This window comes from Delphinapterus leucas, chromosome 16, assembly GCF_059928025.1.
Source record: "Delphinapterus leucas isolate spDelLeu-1000000601 "Yukka" chromosome 16, BTC_Dleu_Yukka2, whole genome shotgun sequence".
In the NCBI taxonomy this organism is placed as follows: Eukaryota; Metazoa; Chordata; class Mammalia; order Artiodactyla; family Monodontidae; genus Delphinapterus; species Delphinapterus leucas.
The window spans coordinates 33,344,357-33,363,710 of NC_143144.1; the positions used below are offsets into that span (position 1 = coordinate 33,344,357).

Consider the following 19,354-nt stretch of genomic DNA (forward strand, 5'->3'; position numbering starts at 1 on the left):
TAGGTACTACCCTCATTGTGTGGGCTAGACACCTGGTAGACACTGAATAAGTTTGGGTGTCTGTCTAGGATCTTTGATGACCCTTTTTCCCCTCTCCAAACATCAGAGCCTGTCCTCTTTGACCACTTGGGAGGGTACAACACTGGCTGAATTGGTCACAGAGTGGAGAAAACTCTCCTTATATTACAGAGGTCTTCCCTGTTCTTACTTCATTCAGTCCTCACAGTAACTTCAAGGTAGGTGGGCAGACAGCTTGGAGGTTCAGAGAGGTTAAGTTGTCCTGTGAATGTCACGCAGCAAGTGGTGAAGTTAGGACCCAGACCCTACCTACCAAGCTAATGCTCCTTAGGGAGTAAGTTAAAATTAACTGAGCACCTACTCTATGCTAATAAGCTACATGATGGATAGCTTTATATGCGTGTATCAGTGCATCACACCCTCAGCACCACACAGTAAGATGAATGTACTTTCCCCAGTTTTAAGGAGAAAGGCTCAAAGAGGTTAGGCAACATGCCCAAGGTCAAACGGCCAGCAAGTGGTAGAGCTAGAATTGGAACCATTGTCATTGGACCCTGTGTTTCTCCCTGGTTGCCCAGCAGCAGTATTAGAAGATTCTATCAAGGCTGTGTGGGCCGTGGGTAAAATTCATACGACAGAGCTCTCGATGGGGGAGTGTGGGTTGTGCAAAGATAGGGGCACTGGTTTAGAGTGTGGGAAAGAGAGTAATTGGAGGTGGTAGAAGGACCTACAGAGGACCTGGGGTTGGATGTTATGAGACCCAGTGTTGGTGATGCTTAGGCTGTGTGACCTGGATGAGCCACCCAGCCTCCCCTTCCCCACCCAGACGAGGGAGGGGTTCAGAGGAGGAGCTCCCCAAGTTCCTTTCCAGCTGAGCTTCTGACGGGTTCATTGTGCAGACAGTACCTGCCACCGAGCTTGGAGTGAAGTGCACTCCTGTGGGCCCAGGCGATCCTGGAGGAACAGCGCTTGGATTGGAGTTTGCAGGAAATGCAGGGACTTGAGCGCTAAGTCTGGGACAGCCAGGAGGCCTCTAGCACTCTGGGGCTTGTGCTTGATTTACATCCGCTAGTCCCGAGGAGCCCCTTCTGATCAGGTGGTGTGATTGCCAGCAGTTTCCCCACGCGGAAGTGGCGAAACTGACAGACACAGACCTGCCTCCCCAAGCCTGAGCTGCACTTAGAAACAAACCACGGTTTCCGTATTTGGGGAAGGGGAAAGGGGTATGTGGGGAAAGGGGTATTTCCTTAGGTCCTGGCCACACCTTGGACTTAGGTGGGGGGATTTTTCTTTCACTGCCACTGTGTCTGTCACAAGAACCTTGGCGACTACAAGAACCGCAGCCTGAGCCCCCGTCATGTCTTGGGCCTGGTTGTCAGCCAAATACTGACACCATACCTGGGTTCACCTGCTTCCTCTGTGGCTGCTTTCCAGTTCTCAGAAATCCTGAATCGGGGTTGGCATTTGGTTAAGTGTTGGCTCTTCCGGAAGCCTGTTTGGTATGGGCACCTGCCACAGGGGTCTCTCCCGATGAGCTGGAGTGACCCAGGTTTGCCAGGGCTGTGCCGTGGAGGAGTTAGTAGAGGGACCTGCTGTGAATCTCCCTGTCTGCCTGCAGGTACTTTTCCATGAAAGTGTTCCCTCCTGCCTCGCCCCCTCCTCACTCCTTCTCCATTCCCCCGACCTGGTCTGGAAAGGCAACTGAGAGCAGAGAATATGGTTTCTATCAGGGCCGTCCCAGGGTGGACATGCTGACAGCAGGCTCCTGGGTGCGGGCAGGGCTGGAGCTTTGTGCAGGCTGAGGCCCTGCTCCGGGCAGGTTTCTTTTCCAAAGGCCTTTTCAAAGGTGCTTCCTCCTCCATCCCTCCCACCCCCTTTTTTTCCTGGAGCTTGGACCAAGCCTCCAGGGCACCCAGGCCTGCAGCAGGGATGGAAAGAAAACACTGCCAGTTTCCTGTTGGTGGTTTCTCCTCGTGGAGATTGGAAAATCCAACACAGCCATTCCCGTCCAGGATCTGCTGCTGAACTGGGCTTGGTGTGGGAGAAGGAACCAGCTGACTTTACTGCTCCTGTCCTCTGCCCTTCTTCACACGGTTCTGACCCCAGCTCTCCACCCTGTGCCCTCCCTGCTCCCACATTTCTCATTCTGTGTATTATCAAATGGCCCAGGGTCCTCTGGGACCCTCTAATCCTGTTTGCTGTTTTATGTTGGGGAAACTGATACAATGAGAGGTTAAATGATATCATGAGAACATATTTGATGTTAAACTGTTACTATCTACATTTAACAGATGTGGAAAACTGAAGCCCAGAAAGGTTAAATAACCTGCCCAAGACCACCCACCTCTTAGGGAGCAGAACTGGGATTCGAGCCTGGGCCACATCTGGCTTCAGAGTTCATGCTCCTCCCACCACCCTAGACTGCCTTTAGTGAGATGCTCGGGATCACGGGGAAACCTGGTGTCCTGCTTCCTAAGTCTGTTGTATTCCATCAACCAGTGTTTTTAAAGTTTTGGTCTTTGAAATACTAGCGTCTGGGCCTGGTGGGCCATGTGAGGGGTAAAAGTCCTGAGCCTTGGAGCCTGGCTGCTTGGGCTTGAATCCTGGCTTATCATTTACTAGCTGTAACCTAGGGCAACTTGTATAATCTCTCCATACCTCAGTTTCCTTATCTCTAATACAGAGATCATAATCTTAGTATTTGTCTTATAGAGTTGTTGTAAAGTTGTTGTAAAGTTCTATTCCATGTATAGCACTTAACACAGTGCCTAGTACATAATAAGTATTCGATAAATGTTAACTATTATTATTATTGCCTAGTAAGTTTGGGAAATTGAGGGAAAAAGTTAAGCAGGCACCTTTGTTACAGGACTTCTCAGAGCCTTTATTATCCTATTAAGTATTGGCACTTTTCCGGAAGGGGATGTCGTAGGCAGCGTTTTCCAAAGTTTTTGGACAACTAATCTCTTTCTCTTTTTTAACTGGGCACCTGGTGAATTCTCAACTCATAAGATGTAAGTTGGTGTCGGGGAACACAGTTCAGGAAGCACTGAGCTCTACATCATGCTGCCTGTTTTTGCTTGGCAAGGCTGAGCTGGAGATGGGAGTCCAGGCTAGACCTGAGCACGACTTTGAAGGACTGTGTGTGGCAGAGCTTGGGCTGTGCCAGGCTTCTCTCCTCCTGTCCCTGTAGGTATGGGGAGAGGGAGGTGGTGGGAGCCGAGGCACCTGAGGGTTTCTGGAACCTCCTGGCCATGAGGAATGTCCTTGGCTGACCGCAGTTCAGAGCAGTCATTGCACTGTCCTTGGAGGAGGGGTCTTAAACTAGGTCACCAGTGGCAGGACCGGTTGGGACCACCAAACAAGCCAGCCCAGCCTAGGTTGAAATGGTCACAGGTTTTGCAGTATGACCCTCTTAGGGAAAGGTAGGCAGGCTTTGCTCCCAGCAGGCTGGGTTCTACCTTGGACCCTCTCCCCATGTGTTTGTGACTTGAGTAAACGGTGTCCCTGGCATATTTTGGCTCCAAAACCAAGGTGGTTAGAAACTAGATAACCTTCAAGTTGCCTTCCAGCGTAGGCATTTAGGAAGTCTGTAAATCTAGGATTGGGGTGAAAACCTGAAGAGGTGTCCCCTTCAGGAGTCCTAAAATCCAACTAGGAAGAGCCCCAAGAGGTGAAGCCCCCTGTCACACCCGAGGTCTGGGGAGGTGAGGGCCTGGCTCCAGGTCACTGATCGGGGACCTTTTCCGTATTAACATTCTTGGAACTGACTACCTTAAATAGTCTTGCTTTGGGCCCCATTTCCGCCCTGCTCTTGGTTGTTGCCTCTCAGCAATGACCCTGGAGAGATGGGCAGTGTATGTCGGTCAGGAGCTGCTCAGACCGGCTCAGGGCTGGCTAATCCTTCATCTCCCAGCAGCCAGGTACTGGAGGTGGGCCAGGAAGGCATGTGGCTGACCGGTTACACCTTAGCCTGCCCAAACCTAGCTTTGCACTGGAGCGAGGAGAGTTTGCAGATAAGCAAATTTCTTCCTTGTATTTTTAAAAATTATACATATATGTATACACGAACATACATAAACTGTATATATATATACATACATGTATGCATTTACATTTGTGTGTATGTGTGTGTGTGTTTTGTCTTGAATTATACTTTGGAAACTGCTCAGTGGCGACCTTTGAGTAGGGGATTAGAGGGGAGAATGAACTTTGTTTCTTTGTGCCTTTCTGTTCCATTTGAATTTCCCTACAGTGTGTTTGTATTCCTTTTATTTTTTATTTTTAAATGTGATTTATTTTTTAGAGCAGCTTTAGGTTCACAGCACCACCTCCGCCACTATCATCACCCCACATCAGAGTTACAATTGATGAACCTATATTGACACAGCATTATCACCCAAAGTCCATAGTTTACATTAGGGTTCACTCTTAGTGTGGTACATTCTATGGGTTTTGACTAATGGATCCACCATTTTAGTGTCGTACAGAATAGCTTCACTGTCTTAAAAATCCGTTGTGCCCTGCCCATTCATCCCTTCCTCCCCCTAACTCCTGGTAATCACTGATTTTTTAACTTCTCCAGTTTTACTTCTTCTAGAATGACATACAGTTGGAATCCTGCAGTACATAGCCTTTTCAGACTGGCTTCTTTCACTTAATAATATGCATTTAAGGTTCCTCCCTGTCTTTTCGCGGCTTGATAGCTCATTTCTTTTACTGCTGAATAATATTCCATGGTCTGGATGTACCACAGTTTATTTATCCATTCACCTTTTGAAGGCATTTTGGTTGCTTCCAAGTTTTGGCAGTTATGAAGAAAGCCACTATATAAATATCCATGTACAGGTTTTTGTGTCCATGTGTGTCTTCAGCTCCTTTGGGTAAATACCAAGGAGTGCTGTTGCTGGATCATATGCTAAGAGTAAGTATGTTTAGTTCGTAAGAAACTGCAAACTGCCTTCCAAAGTGGCTGTACCATTTTGCACTTCCACCAGCAATGAGTGAGTTCCTGTTTCTTCACATCCTCACCAGCATTTGGTGTCATCAGTGTTTTGGATTTTGGCCATTCTAATAGGTGTGTAGTAGTATTTCATTGTTATTTTAATTTGCAATTCCCTAAGGATGTATGATGTTGAGCATCTTTTCATATGCTTTTTTGCTATCTGTATGTATTCTTTGGCAAAATATCTGTTCAGGTCTTTTGCCATTTTTTAATTGAGTTTTTTTTTCTTTTTCTTTTTAATTGAAGTATAGTTGATTTACAATGTGGTGTTAGTTTCAGGTGTACTTTATTGTTGAGTTTTTAGGAGTTCTTTCTGTATTTTGGATAACAGTCCTTTATCACATGTGTCTTTTTAAACATTTTCTTCCACTCTGTAGCTTGTCTTCTTTTCCTTTTATTTTTAAAAAGAAATCAGCAAGGATCATCTGAGCTGCATGGTTTAAACTCTACATTTAAATTTTTGCATAAACACAGATTGAGGATTTAATGTTAAAAAACTAGCACAAATAAATACTCTAGCCCCCAGACTGGGAAGGCCGGTGGAGGGGTCATCCCACGAAAGCGTCCACCCTAGTCCAGGCCCTCTTGGTCTGCTGCTGGTCACTGGGGCGGGAGGTCTCACAGCCGTGCAACTTCTGGCCCTGGGAGACGCGTCCAGGTCTCTGCCCCCTCTCAGTGTTAGCCCGCTGTGAGCTGTGTCCCCACCTGGCCCTCTGGGGAGGACAGTGCTATATCCTTGTGTGAGGCATGGCCCTGCCACCATCCTTTTTCCTCCATGTCCCTGGAAGTGAGGCAGGACACCAGAAGATGTGCATAGTGCATCGCCCAGCCCTTATTGCCATCTCCCACTGTGGGGGTTGGGGGAACAAGAAGACTCCCCATTATGGGGTGTGTGGCTAGGTCAGGGTAGTGAGGTGCCTCTTGTTCTGGGTGATTTTGCCTCTTCTCCCAACACAACAATTTCTAGATTCCTGTGTTTGGGACTCTGGCTAGGGCCTTTGCGGGGCCCTTGAAATTGAATGGTATTCTTGTGTACATGTACACAGTTTTAGGGAACAGGCCATTTTACGGTCCCTGAGAAGCCCCCTATGTACCTGCTGTATGCTTTCAACATTCACCTAGGAAACTGAGGCTTGGTCTCATGGGATCTTGGGATGCCCAGGTTTGGTGTTTATCCTCAGAGTTTACTGCTGGGAATAAAGGCTAGATAGAATAAGCTAGAAAGTGTCGAAGTACCTTAAAGGAAAGTTTGTTTCCTAGAGTGTGGAGCACAGAATCAGTTACATCAGAACTTCTGCAGGACTTCCCTGGTGGTGCAGTGGTTAAGAATCCGCCTGCCAGTGCAGGGGACACGGGTTCGAGCCCTGGTCCAGGAAGATCCCACATGCTGTGGAGCAGCCAAGCCTGTGTGCCACAACTACTGAGCCTGCGCTCTAGAGCCCGCGAGCCACAACTACTGAGCCCGCACGCCACAACTACTGAAGCCTACCTGCCTAGAGCCCGTGCTCCTCAAGGAGAAGCCACCGCAATGAGAAGCCCACGCACCTCAACGAAGAGTAACCCCCGCTCGCCGCAACTAGAGAAAGCCTGCGTGCAGCAATGAAGACCCAACGGAGCCAAAAATAAATAAATTAAAAAGAATCCCTGGAGGTGGGAACGGGATCCTTGTTTATATTTCGGATTCCTGGGCCCTTTTCAGACTGAAGGGCCCAGAATGATTGGGGCCAAAGCCTCGGCATTGAGAGTGCGGCCACCACCATCGCCAACATGAGCCTCCTCAACAAGCCCAAGAGTGAGATGACCCCGGAGGAGCTGCAGAAGCGGGAGGAGGAGGAGTTTAACACAGGGCCACTCTCCATGCTCACCCAGTCGGTCAAGAACAACACCCAAGTGCTCATCAACTGCCACAACAACAAGAAGCTCCTGGGCCGTGTGAAGGCCTTCGACAGGCGCTGCAGCATGGTGCTGGAGAACGTGAAGGAGATGTGGACCGAAGTCCCCAAGAGTGGCAAGGGCAAGAAGAAGTCCAAGCCAGTCAACAAGGACCGCTACATCTCAAAAATGTTCCTGCGTGGGGACTCGGTCATTGTGGTCCTGCGGAACCCGCTCATTGCCGGCAAGTAGGGGACTCCTCCCTGCCGCCAGAACTTGCCCCCTCGTTTTGCGAAGACCTGCCCTTTGTGCTGGGAATAATAAAGTCATGTGTTTTTTCTAAAAAAAAAAAAAAAAAGCCTCGGCATTTTTAGCAAGCTGTCCAGGTGATTCTCACGTGTGATGAAGCGGTGCTACAGAAAGTGTAGTCCAGAGTCAAGGAGCATCAGCATGTTTGGACAAGTCTCAAACCTACGCTTGCAGAGACTGTGGGGGCAGGACCCAACAATCTGGGTTAAAACAAGTCCAGCAGGTGATTGTTTTGCAGACTGAAGTTTGAGAAGCACCAGTTTAGCCAGAGAGGGCCACAGCTGGATGAAATCAGGCATACAGGTGCAAGTCGATGGTCCCAGTGAGGAAGGAAGGGTGGTATCTGTGCTGCATCATGCCCCAAGAGAAGCGGGACCAGAGGCCGGAAGTTCCCTGCAGGCTGGTTTCTAGGAACTGGAGCAGTCCCCGAAGAGGCCAGCTGCTTGCGGCACTTGGAGGCCCTCTCCAGTGAGTCCCGAGACAGAGTGCTCTGACCAGAGCCAATGGGGATGTGCCCAGCCTGTTAGAATCCCGGCCTGTCCACTGTGTGAAGCATCCCACCCAGGCACCTTTTTTCTTTCTTAAAGGGCAGAAGTAGGAGGAAGGCATTGGTCATCACAGAAGGTGTGATATTCGTAGATGCCACGGAGAAAGCAGATCTGCTGGATTATAACCCAGGGAGTTCCCTTCTGTCGTGAAGAGTGAGGGTTGGACAGAGTTGGGAGGGGAAGATGAGGCCCTCCCCTCCAAGCCCTGCCCGAGCTCCCCTCTGAATCAGGATATAGCACCCCACCGTGCCAGGCCGACTTCACCAAGGACAGTGGGCCCTGCTGGTGGCCTCTTTTGAGAAACATTGGAGGCCAGAGTTACCCAAAGACTGGGCCATGAGCAGATTTCTTAATTTTCAAAAAAGCGGGGAAGGCTGTAGATATTGGGAGTCAGAGTTGCGTGCTGATCTGGGACATGTGGTCGTTGGGAAGGGGCAAGGTGGGCACTAGGGCATCCGAAGGTCGAACCAGGCTCTCCGGCTGCCCTTGCTTTTCTCCTGGGGATTATTAGACGGATAAGCTGGAGGGCTCTAGGCCCGGGGTGACGTGTTAGCATTCTCATTTGATGGAGGCCCTCTTTGTACTGTTGTGAACAAGATGAGGAAACAGGTGTCGGGCTGTGGTAGAGTTAGGTGGCCTGGTAGCTGGTTGAACGCCTGTACCCGCGTGGTCCTGGGTGGGCTGATGTCGGGCTGGGAATTGGTCGGCAGCGACAGTTCAGGAGTGCTCTTTCTGTATCACTCGCCTGGAAGAACGCAAATGCCATGCTTTCCCAATCGGTGGATATAAAAGAAAGCTGAGAGAGAGTGCTAAGATGCTTGATGTTGGTCAGGATGGCAGGTCTCAGTAGGCTAGAGGGACGATGGGCAGAATGGAAGAGAAATTTAACAGGAATCAGCATCGCGTCTCCATTGTCCAGAACACCCAAGTGTTACCCATCCGGGGAGGTGGGGGGGGGAGGGGCGGAGCTACTGCCCTGTGCTCTCCAATCACCCCTGGGGCCTTTGGTTCCCAAGAGAGCTCAGAAGGAGAACGGAGTGGGTCGCAGACGCGAAGCTATTTCAGGCAGGAAATGGTGGGATAAAAATGAGAAGACTGGAGGTGGTCTCTTGGGGAGAGGTGAAGATCGAGTCCTGGGGGCATCGTCAGGGAACTCTGGGAATGAGCACCATCACCCTGTGAGCGGGCTGAGGCTGGCCTGCGGTCCTGCCCCAGGCCGGGAACCTTAGCGGTCCCTTCAGGTCCGAGTCCCACGGTATATTTATATAATAATGCCAACCCCAGGCTCAGAGCCGGGCAGCCTTGCACTGAATGGACCCTGTGTGAGTTATTCAAATCTTGGAAGAACAGCATGGCCTCAAGTGAGCTCAGAAATCCCCACCTGAATTGGGCCTTTTTTAAAGTTGTTTTTTTTAATTGGCATACATGCATGTGGCAGGAGATGCAAATATAAACAGTGAGCTTCATTTCTGTTCCAGTTTTCCCCTCCAGAGGCAACCAGTTTCTTGTTTAACATTCCAGGGATGTGTGTGTGTGTGTGTGTGTGTGTATACAGCACTAAATTTGTACATTTTCTTTTTTTAAACGAAGTTAACATACACACAGCACTACACCTTGATTAATAATGGTGATCATTTCACATCACCACTTACAGAGCTGGCTATCTCTAAAAAGCTACGGAGTATCCCTCGTGTGGATCTGCTTGATTTACTTAACCAGCCTCTGCTGGTGCGTATCTGGGGGCTCCTTCTTGCTGTTGTGGCTGATGCCGCAGGCTAGTGTGTCTGGGAAACAGACTTCCAGAAGTAGAGCTTCTGAGTCAAAGCATGTGTCATGTTTAATTTCTACATCTCTATTTTTAACTGGCAAGTCAGCATATTAGTGAGGGTGAATATCTGTAGTTCCTTTTCTGTAATTGTTTGCATCATTTGAGTTTCTATAAAGGTTATTGGTCTTTTTCTTATCATAAAACATTTTTCCTAAATTTGTCACTTCCCTAGTCTTTATGTTGTTTTCGTTACTTGTTTCTTACGCAGAAATTTAATTTCATCTTTGGGGATAAGGGCTACTTCTTATGCTTAAACTTTGGTCTGGCTGAAGTTTTATTTTGGCTTATGGAACAGGGTAGTATCCAGCTTTTTTGTTTTGTTTTTCCATCCGACTGTGGATGGGCCTTTGGGCTCGTTCTCCTGGGAGGTGGTCTCCAGAGACAAAGGTGTCAGGAGCACAACTGCAGCTCCCCCTGTTTTTCTGAGGGCCGGTTTCTCTTTCTTCCATCAGAAAGTTCCTGGCCCATCCATCATTTGCCTCCCCAGGGTATCTCCTCAACAATGACATCCGAGGGTTCTGGCAGATGGGTCAGACTGAAAGCACCACTAGGGACCTCAGTCACCACGTGACAGCGTGCTTGGGAGAGGGCCTTTGGCCCACACCACAGGTCGCCAATTCTAGCTCTCTCCAAGGTCACTAGGCCATCACCTGGCCTCCCATTGCAGTCACCAGTGGGACCCACTGACCCAAACAAATTACCATGCCCACAGAGCTGAGAACCCAGACCCATCCCATGGGGACCGGTGGCACCTTGAGGAAGCCCTTCAGCTTCCTTGGAAACAGCATGCCTAGTTCGCCAGTGTAGCTGTGAAAGGCAGCCAGAGTCTTGTAGGTGACTAACAGCGTCTAGAGCAGTGTTTCTCAAAGTGGGGTCCTTGGACTATCACCTGGGAACTAGTTAGAAATGCAAATTCTGGTTCTACTGACTCAAACCCTGTGGGTGGAGCCCAGCAATGTGTTTAACAAGCCCTCCAGGTGGTTCTGATGCACACTGCGGTTTGAGAACTAGCTTGGGACCCAGCCTGCGAAGAGAGCAGCTAACCTAGGGTCCGCAGGTGTGATTGTTAAGGGGGCCCGTAGGTCTCCTCACTCTACTGGTGGTTGGATGCCTCTCAAACGGCAGCAGCCACTGGTTAGCAAGAGTAGGCAGCTTGCCTGACAGTGTGTGGTGTTACGGCAGATCTGTGTCCCTCCCGGGCAGTTCAACTAACGTGAGACACGGCAGAGGGATCTGTACAGAGAGGGACTTTGTGAGAACAGATATCACACCATCACCAACAGGTGAGAGCTCTAGGTTCTGGCCTTTCTCCTTCCCTTACTACTGATCTGCAAGTCCCTTACCTTTCCGAGCTCCATCTGCCCCGTCTGTAGGGACAGGGTTGTGCTCCCTCACTTGTCCTGATTCCGTATCCTGGATCAGATTAGCCCCCCTGAGGTCTCTCCTTGTTTCTAGGAATGATGATATCATACCCCGTTCCCTTGCCTGGTGAACCAGAGGTTGGAGAACAAAAACCGTAGTTTGGGGCAGAGCCAATTTGGAGGCTGCTGTGTATAGCTTGGGGTCTGTAGGTTGGGCACAGGGAGATAGGGGCTCTGGCTTTCCCTGTTGCTGGATGGATGGTGATAAAGAAGATACCAGCAAATAGACCTGGACCCCCCTGAGAATGAGGTGGGAGAAGAGCTTCACACACGTGCTGCATCCCTTGTCAGCAGAAGTGGGAATGGAGCTTGGGTGAAAGGGGTTTTCAGGGAAACTCACTGGTTCATGGGTGGTGAATCCTGTAATGCCCCCGGTTGCTGTTGCTGGCGGGGGCCCAGCAGGTACAGGGTGAGCTGGGCTGCCCGCCATGGGTCAGGCCTGATGCAGCTCCTCCTGCAAGGGCCAGCTTGCGGCTGACACTGTTCTCCGGTAAGACTGGTGAGAGCCCCCGGCAGAGCCTGAACACACTTTCCTCTTTCCTTTCAGATCTAACCATGAGCTACCCAGGCTACCCCCCGCCCACAGGCGGCTACCCGCCAGCTGCACCAGGTAAGAGGGTCTGGGGCAGGCGAGGGAGGGAACGCCCTCTCTGCTCAGGGCCCAAGAGTGGAGAGGGGAGGAGTGATGGTGTTTTCCAGTTATTTCCTTGCTCCCTTCGGACCCCCACAGTGCAGCCAGGCGGGGGAGGGGCTGGAGAAGAGCTTGGACCTTGGGGCCAGGCGAGGTCAGGGTTTGAAGCCACTTCTGGAAAGCCAGGACCAGGCCAGGCCCTGATCTCTTGCCTTATTAGCTGATAGCAGCAGACAAACGTGTACCGTTCTCTGAGACTCAATTTTCTCCTTTGCAAATGGCTTCAAGCATCTCCATCACTGGGCTGGCCCAGACAAGAACACGATAGCCAGGTAAAGCCTGTGGCACAGTGTCCTCTGGAGCACTCGTAGGTGACGATTGCCCATTGTCGCTTCTCTTGCCCTGCGCTCAAGGTGTGTGGTTTCCCAGCTGCAGGGCCCCTGCAGAGGGAGGAAGTGGAGGCAGTTGCTAAGGGTCAGACGTTACTGCTGCAGCTGCTCCTGTGGCCCGATAGCAGGGAGGCTGCGCCAGCTGGTCAGGCACCCATGTCCTACCACTGCCACCTCTGTCATCACCTGAGCAGCAAGAGAGGGAGCAGGCGGGCGATTCCGGGAGAGCTCCGTCCTGAGTATCCCGGAGCCCTGGGGCTGGAAAGCCAAACACGAGGCCCTCAGGGCCTTTTCGCTGTCATGGACAGGGCTGCATCTAACAGGCCAACAGCCCGCAGGATGATGCTAGCTGCCTAGCTGCCGTGCTGCTTGTCATGGTGACAGCTGTAACATATGAATGCTCGCCGGGCTCCCAGCTAAGCCCTGCCCGGCATTAACTCTCTTAATCCTCCTAACAGCAATTTGAGGCAAACACCAATTATCCCCACTTCACCTGAGGAAACTGAGCCAGGGTGGTTGAGTGCCTTGCCCCAGGGCACATACCCGGGTCTCGATGGGTTCAGAGCTGGGGGTCTTTACTGCTGTTCCCCTGTTGTCCCCTGACAAGGACAGGTGTCTGTTTTCCATAACCGAGCCCTGTCTCCCTCCATCCTGTCATCCTGCCTCTCCCTGCCCCTTACAGACTTGTGATGACAGCACCCAGCCAGATTGGCAGGACACCCCACCCCGACGCCCACCCGCCCCCGCCATGGTTCTCCATCACTGTGGACTCTCAGTGATCCCTGAGCTTGCCGCTGCCCTGGGCTTGGCACAGTGTCCCCGAGTGACCTGTCTTTATGTCTATACTCCCACTCCATAGGGGTGAGCCCAGGAGGGCAGGTCTGCCCTTGGCCCTCCTACCTTAATACCCACAGAGGGTCTTGGGAGTGTTTGCTGAACACCGAATTGAAGGTTCCCTCCTCCCTTCCTCTGGCAGCGGGATCTGGCTAGACTTTGTTGCCCGAGTGTTTGCCGTGTGGTCTATATAGGACTGTCCGCGGCTCTGCTTGGCTTCCCCTCCGACCACCTGGGAGCTTGATGTCTCTGCCTTGTCCTGCTGGGGAGCCGCAGGGGCGCTGACAGGCCTGGTGTTGCTTTCAGGTGGCGGTGCCTGGGGAGGTGCTGGCTACCCACCACCCAACATGCCCCCCATCGGGCTGGATAACGTGGCCACCTACGCAGGGCAGTTCAACCAGGACTACCTCTCGGGAATGGTGAGTCCAGCCCTCCTGCTGGGCTGCCCCGGGGGCCACACCGGCGTGGCCAGAGGGAGAAAGGCTGCTGGCTTCCGTGGTGTCAGGGGGGTGGTGTGTGCACGTGCGTGTGTATCTGTGGGCGCCGAGGGTGTTAAGCTGTATCTTAGGACATGACGGTTTCCATCAGGGCTCTCACCGGCTCACTGTCCCTCTCTGCATCTTGATTTTCCCGTCTGTAAAATGAGCGGTGGGGGAATGCATTGGGCCACATGGTCTTCCAGGTCCCTTTCAGCTCTGGGGGATTGGGTAGGGGTGGGGCCTTTGTGGAGTATGCATCGAGCACCTTCTGTATGAGCTCAGCGTAGGGATAGAGGGGTGAGGGTGTGCACCTGTGTGTGCATGCATGTGCCATGTGCAGGTGGCCACATGCGTGCGGGGGCTGTTGGTACACGTGGATGACTGTCCTGGTTGGGCCTGGCAGCAGGTGCCAGGTAGCACGGACGCACATGCTACTTTTGTTGATTCGCTTGTTAGAATAGCATATTTTATCATCTAAAAACAAATGGATGCTCAATGTAAACAGTGTAACCACTCCACAGTCTAATTTGCGCCAGGCCCATTCTAGGCACTGGAGATAGAAAAATCCCAGCCTGGGAGTACTTACCATCCACTGGGAAGAGACAGACGGTAGCATAAGGAAACGGTGTGGTGTTAGAGCGAGTGTGGGTTCTTTGGGCACAGGGCAGGTAAAGGGGGTCAGCAGTGCAGGTAGAGGGCGTGTAGCACAAGGTGGGTGGGCAAGGTGGGCCTTGCTGAGAAGCTGGTGGTGCTCGGACTTGGCTTGAGCTGAGTGTGGCTCCTGGGTGCCCACTGCAGGGCTCAGGGCGGGGAAGGGCAGATGGACGGAGTATGGCTGTGCCCCTCAGGGGCTGTTAGTCTAAGCCTCTTGCTTCGTGGACTTTCAGGCTGCCAACATGTCCGGGACGTTCGGAGGAGCCAACGTGCCAAACCTGTACCCGGGGCCCCCTGGGGGTGGTTACCCTCCCGTCCCCCCGGGGGGTTTTGGGCATTCCCCTTCCGCCCAGCAGCCTGTTCCTCCATATGGAATGTACCCACCCCCTGGAGGAAACCCGCCCTCTGGGATGCCCTCGTATCCGCCATACCCAGGGGCCCCTGTGTCAGGCCAGCCCATGCCGCCCCCTGGGCAGCAGCCCTCGGGGGCCTACCCTGGACAGCCGCCCATGACCTACCCTGGGCAGTCGCCAATGCCACCTCCGGGACAGCAGCCGGTGCCAAGCTACCCAGGATGCACTGGGTCCGGGACCGTCACCCCTGCTGTGCCCCCAGCCCAGGTGAGTGCCAACTTTGTGCTACTCTCTGTCCAGTCCTGGCTCCAAGGGCCCAAGACATGTGGCCCAGTGTCCTCTGCCAGCAGGGCTGGGGACCGTGCAGGGGACGGGGGAGGACTAGGTCCTCCAGCTCTAACTTGTAGTTTTCAGTGTCACTTCCTCACAGACTCCCCATTCCCTGTTTGTACGCCTGAGGACCTAGGGAGCTACCGTCTTTGTCCCAGCTTGTTAGATGGTCCCTGTGGGAGTTGGGTCTGAATGCCTCCGGGTACTCTTCATTCGTCTGGTGTTATTTACTGCCTGGGTTTTGTAAGAACTGGTCTCAAGGCCTTTGCCCAGTGGCTCTTAGTTTTCAGTCCCCCGGATGTGCCCTCCCAGACTAGCCTCAGAGGATTCTGAAAACCAGCTCCTTTGGGTAGGGAAGATTGTTGGCAGTTCTTTCAGGGCTGCTCTTGGCTCATTTTGGAGAGCAGTTCATGTTTGCAGAGCCTAGAATTCATTGTCATGGTTACACAGTGAAACCAGCCAAGCACAGGGCTAGTGGTATGTGGTTGACTACTATTTTTAGTCAGAGGGTCCCTTCCCCTCCCTCCCTCACACCCACACATCCCCCTACCCCTGCCCTGCTCTGCATCCTCCCTCTCTGCCTTCCCCCTTATTCTTTTCTCTCAGCTTATCTCCTTAACTCTGTTAAAACCAGTTTATACTAGATAATCCACCAAGGGAGAGTTTCGGCAGGAAAAATCAAGTTTGCTTGGAGTGTAGCTGTCATGCCAGGAAGGAGTCCAGCAGGCAAGCAGGCCGTAGAGTCCAGAAAACAGTGCTGGGAAATGAGAACTAGTCCGAGAGGTAGCAGGGCGGCATGTACCATCGTGAAGGCTGGACACCTGCATCCCAGAGGGAACACCGGTTTCTCGTGTGCACGAAGGCGGACTAAGCAGGCCCGTGAGGCAAGCCCTGATGTGTGCTGTGGTGCCGAGGCCTTGAGGAGAGGCTGCACCCCTGTTCCCGAGGCCTCCCCTTCATTAAGAGCCCGGGCCCAGGCCTGGAGGACCCGGGCATAGGGTAGATTCTCAGCATCAGGACTCAGCTCTAGGTGGGCTCCTAGCCACGGGAGCCAGGCAGACGTTTCAGTGCCAGGACAGGTAATGGTCACGTTAGGCCGACTCATTGTCGAGTCCCCTGTGCTGTTGACTGCAGACTCCTTCAGGTACCCCAAGTTTTAGAGGAAAGGTCATTTCCAGAGTCTGGGGCAGGCAGTCTCACATCTGGGGGATATAGCATTCTTACTGTCTGTCTGTCTGAGCAGTTTGGAAACCGAGGCACCATCACAGATGCTCCTGGGTTTGACCCCCTGCGAGACGCCGAGGTCCTGCGGAAGGCCATGAAGGGCTTTGGTGAGAGACCCCAGGTGGTGCGAGTCCTAATCACCCCCCGACTCCCTAGGCAGTTACACAGTGGCTCTGTGGGCTGGGGTCGCTGGGTGGAGGCAGCCTGGCCCCAGTGGTGGAGGAAGAGAAGGTGGATATGGGGGTGCAGTTGGGATGCCCAGGAGAATTGGAAGACCCAGGCCAGGAAAGTCTGTAGCCGCAGAGCATCCGCACGACCCCCAGCCCTGCCCACTCCCACCTCTCCTTCCTCCAGGGACTGATGAGCAGGCCATCACTGACTGCCTGGGGAGTCGCTCCAACAAGCAGCGGCAGCAGATCCTCCTGTCCTTCAAGACAGCTTATGGGAAGGTGAGTGTTGGCGAGATGGCGGGGTGGGGGTGGGGTCCCTCCTGACTTAAGGCATATCCTCTAGCACAGCCCTACTCCTGCTTTTCCTTGGGGCCTAGTGGGTCTGGATCTCCTGGACAAACCATAAGGCACATTAGGGCATTTCCTGCTGTCTCTCAGCTGATGGCATCTTCTAGAAGCAAAGGATGCTCTGAAGGAGAAATTCCAGAGTCCACAGGGTACTGAGGTTTGATGAGAGGCGCCCAGGAATCTGGGTTCCAGTCTGGCTGTGCACGACTCACCAAGACCATGGGCAAGTTATTTCCCTTTGAAGGAAGAGGCTTTAAGTACTGAACAAATGCACGGGGGCCATATTTTGATTTGGGGGGCTTTCAGATCTTTAGATAGGTAACCACTGGGTACATATAGGCTAGTGTTCTGGCCCGGTGCCTCTCCTGCTTTAATGGCCATGAGTCCCCTCGGAATCTGGTTTGAATGCGAGCTCTGGTTTTGCAGGTCTGGCCGGGGCCTGAGGTTTGGCTCTTCTCCAGATGCTGCTGGTCCCTGGATCTGGGATATTGTCCCTGTTGGTCACCTCCTGTGGATTCTGAAAATAGGTTTTGTTTGTTTGTCTGAATGTCCAATCAGGATTTGATCAAAGATCTGAAATCTGAACTGTCAGGAAACTTTGAGAAGACAGTCTTGGCCCTGATGAAGACCCCGGTCCTCTTTGATGCTTATGAGATAAAGGAAGCCATCAAGGTGTGTATGCGGGTGTGTGTGTGTGTGTGTGTGTGTGTGTACCCGTGTGGACATACAGCCCCGGGAAAGGCCTGGGTCACGTGGTGTGTCTTCGCTCACTTATTAGCTACGGTTGTCAGCACGGCTCCTGGACCCTCCCGGTTGGAGTCCAAGTGCTGTAGGAAGGGGAACTTCTGGTGGCTCCCACAAGAGGCAAATGAGGCGTCATTCATCATCAGGGAGCATCTAAGTCTCTCCACCTTAAAAACACAGTGGGAGCTGGGGAGCTGGGGTTGCAGAGGGAGCTAGTGATGCAGTGATAAGAGTGGGAGGTGTGGATTGTATCCTCATTCATTAGGACTCTGTTGTTAGCAGATAACAGGAACACACTTGAGGAGCTTAAGCGGAACAGCAGCCTGGCTTGGCGAGGGCCGGGGGCCGGGCAGACTTTTCTCTCTCATCTCTGCTGCTTCTTGAGTGTGCTTCATTCTTCCGTCTGCTTCTGTGCCTCTCCTTCCTTAGCACAGCATCCCTGTCGACCCCTCTCCATGTACCTGTCAGAGATCCAGCTACAGAAGAGGCCAGCTGTCCCTTGGTTCAAATTCCAAATGGGGGCAGGTTCTGATGGGCTTCGTTTGGGTTTAGTATCCCCCTAGTTCAATCAGTTATGACCAAGCGGAGGGTCCTGCACGTTTTGTACAGTCCTGTGGCTCCCAAGACCCCCAGCAGGTGTCCTGTGGATGGGGAGGGGCCACACCCACAGACAGGGGAGTCCTTGTGAACTGAGCAGGTGCCGCAGAAGGAATCTAACATTCCTCAGGGGCCTGATAGGCACAGTGACTTTTCTTGCCCCCACGAAGATGTTACCTGAAACTGGGTTCGCCTTTTTGTGGCTGTCAAGAGACCCAGCCAAGCCAAAGAGCGAGACAAGGAAAGATTTATTACTTGCAGCAAGTAAGAACATTGGGGATCTTTCCCAAAGCCGTTATCTCCCGGAACTGCAAAACTGGGGAAGTTTTAAGCTAAAGGCACATGCATATTCATGAAGGGGCTTGGGTGGTCCACAGAGTCCAAACTTGAAAAGGCCAACCTCTTCATCCCTTAGGTTCCAGTTGATTTGGTGGTTGAGTGCCCAAGGGGGTTTAAATTCTGCCAACAGCTCAAGAAAGTGCTTCAGGCTAGTCTTTACCATTGAAACAGAGCTGGGAGTCTTTACATCTGATTTGTTATCTTTCCTATTGTTCTTTTGTTCCTTTAAGGGCAAGTACTGTGGCCAGGCTTAGATCACAAGATAGCTTAGGCTAAAAATGGTTTCTCTTATGTCAAGAAAGCCATTCCTGGTTCTCTTGCTCTGGGGACACCCTACTCTGTCTGCCTGCAGAATCACTTCCATTTTATGGTCAAGGAACCTGAGGCACAGAGAGGTGAAGTGACATGCCCAAGGTCACACAGCTAGTGACCAGCAGAACCAAGATTCAACCTGACATAGAAACCAGGCTACTGACCCTGTCCTCTGCCTCCTCACTGTCCCTGACTCGCTCATCTCTTCCATCCTCGATGTTGCTGCCTTCTCCTAGGTGTCTCCAGATGCTCCACAGTCCACTCTAGGACTCACGTTTTCCCACATGTCATGCTCTCGCTTTAAACCCATTTTCTCAGTTGCTTCTCATCTCATTCATGGGCTGAACTTGGAATAAAACAGATCCAGGTCCACCTCTCAACCCCACCATTTACTGTGTGGCCTTGAACAGGTTACTACACTTCTCTAATTCTCAGTGTCCTGGCGGGTGGAATGGGGATGTTCCTTCCCATGATCTCTGCTTATCACCGTGTTGCTGTCATTACTGGTACCTTCCTGGGACTGCAGAGGGGAGGCTGGCTGCTTCAGGCCCGGGCCGCAGCAGCAGCACGATGGGCGAGTCTGTGTCTGTGGCCTGTCTCTGGGGTTTGTGCCCCGGGGGATCCTGAGTGCCAGGGAGGAGGCTGTAACAAGCCTGTGCTTTGTTGTGCTGTCTGCCTCCCAGGGGGCAGGCACTGATGAAGCCTGCCTGATCGAGATCCTGGCCTCCCGCAGCAATGAGCACATCCGGGAATTGAACAGAGTCTACAAGACAGGTTAGGCTGGCCCCGGGCCCTCTGCCCCTTGCAGAACCCTGTGCTTTTAGGGCCTTGGCCACACCCTCTCCCAGGGCCTCTCTTCCTTCCTGGCCTCCTTATCTCCTGCCACCCCTAACACACTGGGATTCCCTCCCAGACCCAGCCCTGCCTGCTGTTTACACTGGAGCAGGTG

General features: G+C 52.4%; 1 protein-coding gene and 1 pseudogene across 2 annotated transcripts in view; both read left to right on the forward strand.

The window, feature by feature from the left end:
• The window catches only part of ANXA11 (annexin A11), a 42,151-nt gene that overhangs the window by 13,338 nt on the left and 9,459 nt on the right, over positions 1-19,354 (forward strand). The window contains exons 2-9 of one of the 2 annotated variants that reach the window (XM_022590997.3): positions 11,549-11,611; positions 11,921-11,964; positions 13,162-13,274; positions 14,222-14,608; positions 15,915-16,002; positions 16,250-16,344; positions 16,972-17,085; positions 19,089-19,179. In XM_022590997.3, coding sequence (XP_022446705.1) covers positions 13,203-13,274; positions 14,222-14,608; positions 15,915-16,002; positions 16,250-16,344; positions 16,972-17,085; positions 19,089-19,179 — 847 coding nt within the window. In that variant the 5' untranslated portion in view covers positions 11,549-11,611; positions 11,921-11,964; positions 13,162-13,202. The remainder of the gene's footprint in view (positions 1-11,548; positions 11,612-11,920; positions 11,965-13,161; positions 13,275-14,221; positions 14,609-15,914; positions 16,003-16,249; positions 16,345-16,971; positions 17,086-19,088; positions 19,180-19,354) is intronic. The other variant, XM_022590996.3, reaches the window with a different exon arrangement.
• On the forward strand, positions 1,645-10,754 carry LOC149747254 (small nuclear ribonucleoprotein Sm D2 pseudogene; annotated as a pseudogene).